General features: G+C 32.8%; 1 protein-coding gene across 1 annotated transcript; it reads left to right on the forward strand.

The window, feature by feature from the left end:
• The first annotated feature begins 5,016 nt into the window (after positions 1-5,016).
• On the forward strand, positions 5,017-9,840 carry SAC3C (SAC3/GANP/Nin1/mts3/eIF-3 p25 family). Its single transcript, XM_039037543.2, has 8 exons — positions 5,017-5,589; positions 6,418-6,518; positions 6,969-7,190; positions 7,896-8,117; positions 8,221-8,306; positions 8,442-8,538; positions 9,246-9,338; positions 9,430-9,840. The coding sequence occupies exons 1-8, from the start codon at positions 5,268-5,270 to the stop codon at positions 9,574-9,576; spliced, it is 1,290 nt and encodes a 429-aa protein (XP_038893471.1). The 5' UTR covers positions 5,017-5,267; the 3' UTR covers positions 9,577-9,840.
• Positions 9,841-10,297: the final 457 nt, after the last annotated feature.

Raw genomic sequence — 10,297 nt, forward strand, 5'->3', positions numbered from 1 at the left:
GCATGATTTTATGAGAGAAGTAAATATTTGAATATAATTCAAATATTAATTATATGAATATGATTCATATAGAAACCATATAAATATGATTTGTATTAAATTTATTATTTAAATGAGAAAAATAAATATTTGAATATTATTCAAATATTAATTATACGAATGTGAAAATTATATGATAAAATTATTATGAATATGCTCATGAGAGTATAATAAACTATAGGTTACATTATATGTGATATAATTAGGGTTGGCAATGGGGTCAGGACAGGACGGAAGGGTTCCCCGTCCCTGTTAGGGGATTTTACCCTCATCCCCCAACTTTCCCTTTTGTTCCCCCCTCCCCCCAAAAAAAATTATATTTGGATTGGGCTTTGCTTTATTTGGGCTTAGATTGGGCTAAATTAAAACTAGATTAAATGTAAAAAGTTAAATAACTAATATATATAAACCTAATCAGGACGGGGACGGGGTAGGGATACCCTTCCTATACCCGCCCCGTTCCTGACCTCATCCTCAGTCAAACTGGAAATTCCCCCCTGATTGGGGTGAGGCCCCATAGGGACCCGACCCTGTGGAGAATTTTGTAAACCCTAGATATAATATAAACTATAGGTTATAGGTTATTTGTGATATAACATGTGGTTTAATATGTATATATATTAAAGTAGTTAATATTCATTAATTAAATTCAAATTTTGAATTTGATTTAATAGCTCTCTTGGGAGTTATTTAACTTCTTTCAATTTAAATAAAATAATAGGGAGTTAATTTTGGGTGAGACGATAACGTAAAATAGTTTCACAGAAGATATTCGTCTTCTTCATCCCTCTCTTTCTCCGTGTTCTGGGATTTTCTCTCGATGAGTTCTAAAAAAGACTCATCTTCATTTTCATCAAAACCAATCCAAGTGAGCCCATGAAACTCCGCCTTGATTCTCACCTTGAAGATGATGAGGAAGACGTGTGGTGGTGTTCTCTTTGTTACTGTTGTGTTCATGGTGGTGCCAAGTTCAAGAGATCGAGAGAAGCTGTTTTCGTATTCGTGTTATGGAGAGGAAGCGAGAACATAATATTCTTCAAGGGTGAGTTTCTCTCGATCCCTTTTCCTCTTTGTTAAATTTATGTAGAGAAGCATGCTTAGTTATTTTTGTTTATCACATGGTTCCGTCACTCTATATGCTTGATGTTCTATAAAAAAAATCGGGACATAACGACAGTCAGTTGCTTCCGCATTAAGGTATTCAAAATCCCTTCATTTACAATAAAGATTAAATCGTTACAAATTTAAGTATAAAAACTAAATTATTACATAATAAAGTTTATGGACTAAATCGTAACAATTTAAAAATACATGGACTAAATCGTGACAAACCAAAATTCATGGACTAAATTGTGTTGGTTTCTAAAAATATGCAGCGCTAGAAAACAGGATCATTAAGCATTCCAATTCTTCAATTTCGACTACAAACTAAGCATGTTCATGAACTATGAAGAGAGTTTCATTACATACATTTGAAAATGCTCTTCAAACTCGAAATTCAGCTGCAATTTTCTTCAACTCTTGTTGTGGACCACCACTAAAGCTTCCCAATATCTTTTAGGAGCCTTAGATTGAGTTATGAGACTCAAAACAAGTTTGAATTTGGGAATCGGGAGGAGAAGAGACATTGGTTCATCACACAAGAAGATCCCTTCTTCCACCTTGGATCTTCAGCAAAATTCATAGTTTTGCATTGGATTTTCCACTAAAAAACTGAGTGTTTTATTGCATGATTCTCGTGCAAGCTAATTACATGAAGTAATTACAACTCCTCCTTGAATTTGGTGGTGGAATTATATGTAAGAAGTTGACTAATCTTCTTGCTTGAAAGTGGGAAAATCCCACATTGGGATTTTCTCAAATTTCAATCTCCCTTTTGATTTTGAAATTGATTTTCAAAATAAATTTTTTTTCCAATTTTAATTCTTTAATTAAAATTGAAATTTTATTAATTTTACAAAAATTAATTCAATAATCAAAATTTCTAATAAAATTAATAATTAATAATTAATTAAATAATTTAATTAATGCCAATAATTTAATATCAAATATTAAATTAATTTGTCTCCAATTTTGTTACCATAAATTCCTATTTATGAAATTAATATTTAAATCATATTTAAATATTAATCGATTCTCTAATTCCGTTTAATTTCAAAATTAAACGTGTAACTATATTATATATAATTACTAATTCTCTTAATTTGAATTTGAACGTTTCAAATCAACTTATTACGCTATTCTAAGACTTATTTCGTTTTTGAGCTAGTAGAGGACCTAATAGACCTACAGATCATAGGTTCCAATGATTCAAAATTAATTGGCTAAACTCTTTACACCAAATTAACCCCTCATTCATTAACTACCAGGTCACTCCACTAAAGCCCAGTAGTTGTACTACCCTCACTGTAGATATATTATGTCCACTCGATATAACCATAACTGGTGAGTTAACCCTTCACAGGTTGTTCGTAATAACGACCGGGTCAAATGACTGTTTTACCCCCCAGATTACCTCTTGTTCCTTAAGTTCTACTGATCCCTTGATGAACAATTAGTTTGTGATCTGATCATCAAACTGAGTCCCTCTCAGGCCAATGAGAGAGGGATGAGGTATTGCTTAAGATCCGGAGTCAGCACTTAAGGGAACAACCTCATTATTATCCTTGAAAATGGGTAGGAGTGAATTCCATCTTGCACCTTATGTTTCCAGCCATCTACTCAGTCTTACCCCTGAAATGGGAGGCTTATTGAGTTGACGCTGTTGAGCCAACCATTGCCTATGCAAATATAAGGATAATCCCAAATAAATAGGAGTTCATAGTTAGCTCAAGATTAAAGTTAAGTTACCTAGGTCATCGTTTGAAATAATCAGTCTTAAACAGTAAGTAGCGTTATAAAGTAAGAGTGACTTATTTTGTGGTCCGATCTTGTGTAAACTCATTGCACAGGACACCCCCACTCCTCATGTTGCCACATGAACGAATCATGATCACTTCGTTTATAGCACTTTACAATTCCTTGTAACAACTACATAATGGGTCATATCCGATAGTGTTACCAAAATAAGACACTCAATTTTATTCGTATACTATAGATCATTTTGACTATTTACTCAAACCTGATCCACTCTTATGTCTCCACATAAAGTTTAAGTACTCATGTAATAGCCATGGATCTTAGTTTATTGGATTTAGTCTTTACATGTGCAATTTACAAATTCAATAACATCTTTATTGAAGAAACGTTGAATAACGTCTTTATTGATAATAGAAAAATGTTTAACTTTACAAACTGTGAGCTTTAGAACATACAACCTAACAAATTGTTACTTCTACGAAAATTTAGAGACTAAAAGTTATTTTTAACCAATATTTAAGTTCCATGATTCTCTATTTGTCCCATTATTCTGTTTATTTTTGTTACAATCTACATACCTTAAATGAATAGGGCATTTACTATTATTATTATTATTAGGACAATCTACCTTTTTAGTCTCCGATTTTAAAGAATAGGTGTGTTTCGTCCCTTAGTTTTGAAAATATACCTTTTTAGTCCTTAACTTTTTAAAATAGGTGCATTTAGTCCTTCGACTTTCAAAATATACCTTTTTATTCCCAAAATTTTTAAGAAGGTTTAAAATATTCTTGAACTATTTTTTTATTTTCACTTTATATAATTATATAAAATTCTAAATTACAAAAATATGTTTAAAAAATCATTTTAGAGAGAATGGACAACTTTTAAAAATTAATTTTTAATTTTAAAAAAATAATAAAAAATTGGTGTATGGACTTTTTAAACCTATCTTTAAAAACTTAGGGACTAGAAACGTATATTTTGAAAACTTAGGGACGAAATGAACATACTCTAAAAATGTTGGAGACTAAAAAGGTATGTTTTAAAATTAAAGGACTAGACACACATATTCTTCAAAGCTCGGGGACTAAAAAGGTATTTTTTTTTTATTATTTAGCTAACACGGGGGGATTTTAATATTTAGAAAAATCTCCAAATGGATATTAAATATGACAAAATGATTTACAATCTTAAAATCACTCCCAAATGTGTCATACAATCATATGTTAAAATAGGAGGAGAGAGGAAATTTAAAAAGGAGGTGATGAAGTGTAAATATACTGAAAATAAATTATTTTTCTTTTTTCTTTTGGAAGGTAAGAATAGAGATGTAACATTTTAAAATTCAAAGAAATTTTTTAACAATATATTATCATACACTTATGGTATATATATATTTATATTTTTGTTTTTTTTCTTCAAACGGTTGTTTGGAATAGAGATGAAAGTCTGTTCGATTTTGTTGGATTTAGGGTCAACTCAAAACTAAACCAAATCCATTCGTTTTATAAAGAAGAGATCCAAACCGATGTACAATAAAGAATAACATCAATAGATTGGTTTTTATTTTGTTCAATTTATTATTAGTTTGGTTCTTGGTTCTTGATACTTTTTTCCTTCCAATTTTTTAATTTTTATTTTCACTTTTGTTTTAGAATGTGTCATTTTTGCTATTTTCAAATCAAATTTGGGTCTATTTCTTTTTTAGACTGAAATTGGACAAATAGATATTGTTGTTATTTTTCTTGACACTTTTCTAAATAACAAGCATGGCTGCCTCATAATAGTTAGTATTTTTCTTAAACAACAAATACACATGCATCATAATAATTAAAATACTAAAATGCACCTAATGTTATAACTTATTTTTTAAGGGGATATACATATTCTCTTTCGGTTTTGATTGATTTTTCTAATAAAAAATCGATATGAACCAATATCTTTTTCTTTTTTTTTAAATACAATGAAAGATGGTTAATTTTATTCTAAAAAAATAAAACCAAATCATTGGATGAATTTGCTTTAATTTGATTTTTTTTTGTTGCACACTACTTTTGTAATTATTATTATTATTTTTTTTATCAAAATATTTATAAAAATCTCAAGATGAATAATAGAGATATATGTCAGTTGAACGCAATACTTAAATTATTTAGTGAAAAAAAAAAGTGAAAAAGACAAAGAAAGAGCTTAACCTCGATCATTCGATCCAATCCGATGGCAGAAGTGGCGTCGACTGTCCCAGACGTCACTGCCATTTTCCCTAATTCGACACATCGTTTCTTCCAATGGAGAATTTTTCAATTTGGAGTTCAAGGATCAGAAATTTGATTTTATGCGTTAATTGAGGGAAAGCTCCAAGTTCATCCATGGAGAGGACGGAGCGTCAACGTCGAAATCATCCTCTGAATCGTTCCATAGCTCCATCTGAATCGGCCGGATCTTCGACCTCCACTTCCCGCAGAACTTATTCCAACCGCAACAGAAACTCCGACTACAAGCATTCCAAGTATAATACCAACAGTAATCGCAGCTTTGAGGAAGATTCTGACTGGCGTAGCAGAAGAAGTAGCGATAGCAAAATCTATGTACAGAAGTTAGAGGCGAAAGAAGATGACGTCGGACATAATGACCGTTCTCACTTCGATCTTCCGCCGGTAATAGTCGGCACTTGTCCGTTCATGTGCCCTGGTAAGTTGAAACCCTCCACTTCTTTCAGCTTCTTAATCTTGTTCTTTTTTCTTTCTGGTTTATCTACTCTGTTTTCCATTCAAGTAGTGAGGGAATATGTTTTTCGCTGGCCTCCTTGTGGCGAGACTGGACTATAATCGCTCTCAAATCCTCTTCTGTTTTCTGTAAACGATTATCTATTTCAATTGTTGTGATTTTTGTATGTATGATCAAATCCTGAAAGTATTAACGTGGAAGAACCCAATCCTAAAAACCAATAAAAACTAACCTTTTGCTCGAGCTCCTTATTGTGACAATGGCGATGTCTCTCCTGAGATGTTCTGACCCCTAACACGATATTCATTTCATACGCAATTTCTTTTTATGAGTCTTTCGGGATTCTATTTAATTTAAACTGGTTGCGATGGAAATTTAAACCAACCTTCTGAGTGTTCTGTAGTAATGGGATTTTAAATTGCACAGGGCTCCGACTATTTTACGATGGGAGGGACATTAGGAACACTAGAGTGCTCCCACACAAGCAGAAAGTTATGTGTCATTGGTTTTTTAGGATTCGGTCGAGCTTGATTTGGTCATGCGTACCAATCTTTATTCGATTGCTCACAGCTTGTAAGAGGTGGGTAGGGGAAACGTGTTAGTCTGAGCAATATGACAAGCACAGTATCTTATGCTCGTGGGCTGAGCTTGATGAACTGGTTATTTGTTGTTGGAATTGTATTTTGGTTATGGGGTGGCACTGTGAAACGAACTTTAGCTTCTTATTCTTCTGTTTCTTCTTCTAAATCATATGTTAGCTGCTTTATCTAGAGGTCTCATATTTGTAAACAGAGGCAGAAAGAGCACAGCGTGAAAGGTTGCGAGATTTGGCTATATTTGAAAGGTTACATGGAAATCCTGGAAAAACGTCTCCAGGTCTGGCCGTCAAAAAGGTAATATCTACTGGTAGTTGCTTTATGCTGCATCTTAATGCCTCTCTTTTGGTTTCTAATGCTAAAAAGGTCGGCCCCTTCTTTTATTTTCCCTTAGTTGGAGGGAAAGTGTTTTGTAAATCATATACTTAAAATTAATGTAAAATTCTTATTACCAATTACCAAAAAGAAAAATGGGAAGAAAAAGAAGAAGCTATTACGTAGGAATTTTGCAGGAAGCATGCAACAATCAGTTTGGTTTCTTAAAAGAGAGAGAGAGAAAAAAAAAATAAATTCAAGGCCTTTGCAACTCCCAACTACTTGAAAGTTGAATCCTCTATTGCCATTGGCTCGTATGCTTGAGTATAGATTAATAATTTGCAACATCATCGATCATGATGGATGGATTGGTTTTTTCTTTCACCACATTTCTTGCTAGGTATCATCTGCAGTAACATTTCACATGTTTAGTTCTGCAGAACGATGTCCGCCAAGAGTGACCAAGCATTAGATGTGCGGCCTCTACATGTGCTGGAGAATACATTGAAATATGTTCTAAGCTTTTTGGATTCTAAAGAGCAACCTTTTGAAGTGATTCATGACTTTGTCTTTGATAGAACAAGGTCTATAAGGCAAGACCTCAGCATACAGAATATTGTAAATGAGAAGGCTATCTACATGTATGAAGAAATGGTTGGTATTATCTACTTGTTCTTGTTAATGTGTTCCTCGCTTCCTCCCTTTCCCAGAAGTAAAATATTCATAAACTTGATTCTATGTAACATTTAAGGAAGCTATATATCTGATTGTGGTATGCATGCTCAGTCCTTTGCAATAGTTGTCTCCAATTGTTTGTTTCCTTATATGTTCTTAACTTAAATACCGCACCAATTAGTTTGTGCAGTACATGAAATTTTGTGCTCTTGACTGCCTTTGATATGCACGACTCTTTTCTATTCTTCTGATATTAGATATTTTTTATTCCACATTTACTTCGTTTTACATCTTTTAAGAAACTGACTATATAAGTCGGAATTGTCTAATGGGTTTGACAACCATTAGGAGACAAATAACGAGTTTTTATGGAATATTAGAGCCCTAAATGGGTTTTAATTAGCCCATTTCCCTTATTTGGTTTCTTATAACGTTCAAGTGAAATTAACATTCAAAGATGCAATAGTAAATGTAGAGTTTATTATTATTATTTTTTTATTATTTAATTTTTGCTAGCAAATATGGATTGCGCCATTAGGACTTCATTTATGTAGAAATACATTTTGAACCTCAAAGTTTGCAAACTCTTTGGTTAATTTTATTGTAGTTGATGAAAAAAAAATCTTATTGTTTAATACAAGGCATCTCTATTCTTAAGGATCTTAGATCTTCTTCCTTTTGCAGGTTAAATTTCATGTCATATCATATCAGAAGCTTTTAAATGGTGATAGTAGTTCAAATGCATCCTCAATGCATCACCTCAACATGCAGCAGCTCTCAAAGACTTTGATCACACTGCTGAATCTTTATGAAGTTAACAGAAGCAATGGTGTTATATTTGAAAATGAATCTGAGTTTCATTCATTCTATGTGCTGCTTCATTTGGGTTCTAATAGCCAAACAACGGTAAGTGAGCTTACTGAAAACATTGATAATTTTTCAGTCAATGCAGTACAATCTACTCTTAACTGTGTCCTACGAGTAACACACTCTGTCTTTAATTTGTCAGGGGGAATCGCTGACTTTGTGGTTTCGTACTTTACGTTCTCCTGTGATCAAGTCGAAGGAAATGTGTTTTGCTCGGAGAATTTTAAGGTATATCAGTTTGTTATTAAGTTTTGTTTGTTTTGTGTTTAAATAATGCCTAATGATGTTTGGAGAGCAGTTTCTTTTTTCATCTCACAAATTTCACTTTTCTTTTCTATCTGCCCTTGCCGTTCATTTGAACAGATATTTTCGGATGTGTAATTATAAAGGTTTCCTTTGTACCATAGGAGCTGAGGCTTCCAACCTTCAATATTGCATTCTTGAACCTTACGTTAATGAGGTAACCATAATCTTGAAACTCTCTCCCTTAATATTTTGATCCAAAATTTGTATAAATGAAAGGAGAAGTCAAAAGGATGGTGTTATGTTGTCACATACACTAATATCATATATGGATATTCCAAAAGTTGAAACTTTGAGGAAGCTTTTCTTCTTTGGCATATGATTAACAACTGTATAAAGCCTGGTGTTGTTACTTGCAATGCTCTTCTTAGTGGGTATTGCCCGGATCATCATATAAATGAGAAGGGAGTCTTCCATCCGCAAAAGTCAGATGGAGGGAGATTAGATAAAGTCTCAAGTTAGCATTTAAAGAAAAGGAGGAATGACCACAAAATTTTCAAGGTAAAGACCTGTTGAGTGAGAAGCCTGGATTATCTCAAGACTTTTAACTAAGAGCTCACAAAAGTTCTTTGATTTTTGAAGTAGCAATTCCTAACTGCCTTAGACCTTTGAGTTCTAACTTTATCACAAAAGGAAGCTGATGAAAAGATTGAATATAGAGTCTTGGGCATTCCCAAGGGATGCACCAACTAACTGAAGTTAAATAGCTTGAGAAGGGACACCAGACTTTGGAATAAACTGACAACTGAAGAATATAATCTGTGAATTTTAGGGATTTTAGGTCTCCACAAGGACTTCATCAATAGGTTAAAAAAAGGGCTTTTGAGTGTTTTTTCCCTAAAGCCTCTATTATTCACTTTGCAGATTCGAGCTTTAGCTTTGTCTTTTATAAACAATGGTGGTTACAAGCTTAATCCCTATCCCTTGGTGGATCTATCCATCCTTTTAATGATGGAGGTATGATATATAATCTTTCTCGACGACCCATTCACATCGCTTATGTAAATATCTGCAATTATCTTTCGTAAATTTTTCGCGTGTGTTTTAGGAATCAGAGGTGGAATCATTTTGCAAAGCTTGTGGTCTTGCAACTTGTGGAGATGAATTAGGGAATAAGTCACTTCCTACCAAGCAAACAACTTTTTCTAGTCCCAGAGCAGCGTTTCAAAGATATAGATTTCTAAAGCAGAAATAACATCAAGGTGATTCATGATTTTTTTCCTCCCTCTCTTTAGTTGGACTATACTATACAGTAGCGATCTGGAAAAGTTGTATTTTAGACCATTTCTCGATTGGTGCGTCTCACACATGGGTCATGCTAATCTTTTCTATGTCGTTCCACTCTGATCGGGGAACATTGTATTATCCTATAATCTATTGTTTGCCTCGTGGGAATAAGAATTAACTATGTAGCATCTTTATAAATTCACAAGTTGAAATTAATAATTATCTTTTAGTATGTTGGACGCGTAATATTAATTTTTTTTTTTCAATATGTCGAATATTTGTTGAATAAGCAATAAAATCTCTCTGGTAAATAATAAATAGTGAACCCATGAACCTTTTTAAGAAGTGTAACTTTTATTTATTATATACATATATGATACTATTGATAATTTTGTAAAATTGAAATTTCAACAATTTGGTTGAATAGCGAAGACAAGAATGAGTTTTTACAAGGTACTATAAACTATTGTGCGTTGAAGAGTGGAGAAGACTAGACCAAAGGTCGCAACACATATCTAATTATAACACTTATCCCCTTAAAATCCAATATTCATGGTTATGTCATCGTTAAGTCATAGCTTTAATATGATGTTTAAATTAAATTATTGAACAAGACTGCTATTTGTCTTCAATAGTCACATTGAATATAAATTTGGGATTTTTCTCTTTCTACACGACCTAGAAAAACT

This window comes from Benincasa hispida, chromosome 7 (genome assembly GCF_027475165.1).
Source record: "Benincasa hispida cultivar pf3 chromosome 7, pf3_genome.v1.1, whole genome shotgun sequence".
Classification (NCBI taxonomy): domain Eukaryota; kingdom Viridiplantae; phylum Streptophyta; class Magnoliopsida; order Cucurbitales; family Cucurbitaceae; genus Benincasa; species Benincasa hispida.

Excerpts from the sequence above, each read along its gene's own strand:
- SAC3C (XM_039037543.2), top strand. The coding sequence starts at position 5,268 with ATGGAGAGGACGGAGCGTCAACGTCGAAATCATCCTCTGAATCGTTCC. Across the intron at positions 6,519-6,968 it reads CAGGTCTGGCCGTCAAAAAG|TTCTGCAGAACGATGTCCGC; the intron begins GTAATATCTACT and ends TCACATGTTTAG. Across the intron at positions 7,191-7,895 it reads TCTACATGTATGAAGAAATG|GTTAAATTTCATGTCATATC; the intron begins GTTGGTATTATC and ends TTCCTTTTGCAG.